The sequence below is a fragment of the Phytophthora parasitica genome (genome assembly GCF_000247585.1).
Source record: "Phytophthora parasitica INRA-310 unplaced genomic scaffold supercont2.67, whole genome shotgun sequence".
Taxonomy (NCBI): domain Eukaryota; phylum Oomycota; class Peronosporomycetes; order Peronosporales; family Peronosporaceae; genus Phytophthora; species Phytophthora nicotianae.
In genome coordinates, this window is record NW_008649053.1 from 1 (window position 1) to 450 (window position 450).

At 55.3% G+C, this 450-nt stretch overlaps 1 protein-coding gene across 1 annotated transcript; it reads right to left on the reverse strand.

The window, feature by feature from the left end:
• Window positions 1-138: 138 nt before the first annotated feature.
• On the reverse strand, window positions 139-348 carry PPTG_17162 (hypothetical protein; the record flags this gene model as incomplete). Its single annotated transcript, XM_008915030.1, has 1 exon — window positions 139-348. One exon carries the CDS (start codon window positions 346-348, stop codon window positions 139-141), a length of 210 nt encoding a protein of 69 aa, XP_008913278.1.
• Between the last annotated feature and the right edge of the window lie 102 nt (window positions 349-450).

Sequence of the window (450 nt, forward strand, 5' to 3'; positions counted from 1 at the left end):
GAATATGACAAGAGGAACCTGGAGCTGAAGTGTGGATATGCAAATGAGTCGAGTGTATCAAGTGGATTAGCGCTAAGCTAGACATGCAATATCAAAGAAGCCTCGGGCTTCTACTCGACTTGAGACCTCGGAATGTCTTCATGGGAAGTCGTCCGAGATGTTGTACTGCCCCCGCTCAGTCTCGTCCAGAAGCCGGTCCTTCAAAGCCTGCGAGAGATGCTGGGTCCGGGCTTCGTCTGAGTCGCAGTAGTTCCACTGCACACGAGCCGGCTCAGCACGGTCCACGAGCTCCAGCTGGGATTGCAGCGTGATCCGGTTGCCCGAGTCATCCACGTGAAAGGGATCCATGATCACCCAGAAGCAGACCTTGGACGGGTATGTCCAGACCCCGGGCTCCTCGAACAGCGACTCTGGAAATCCATCCCTGACCAGCTCATCGATAAGGCGCTT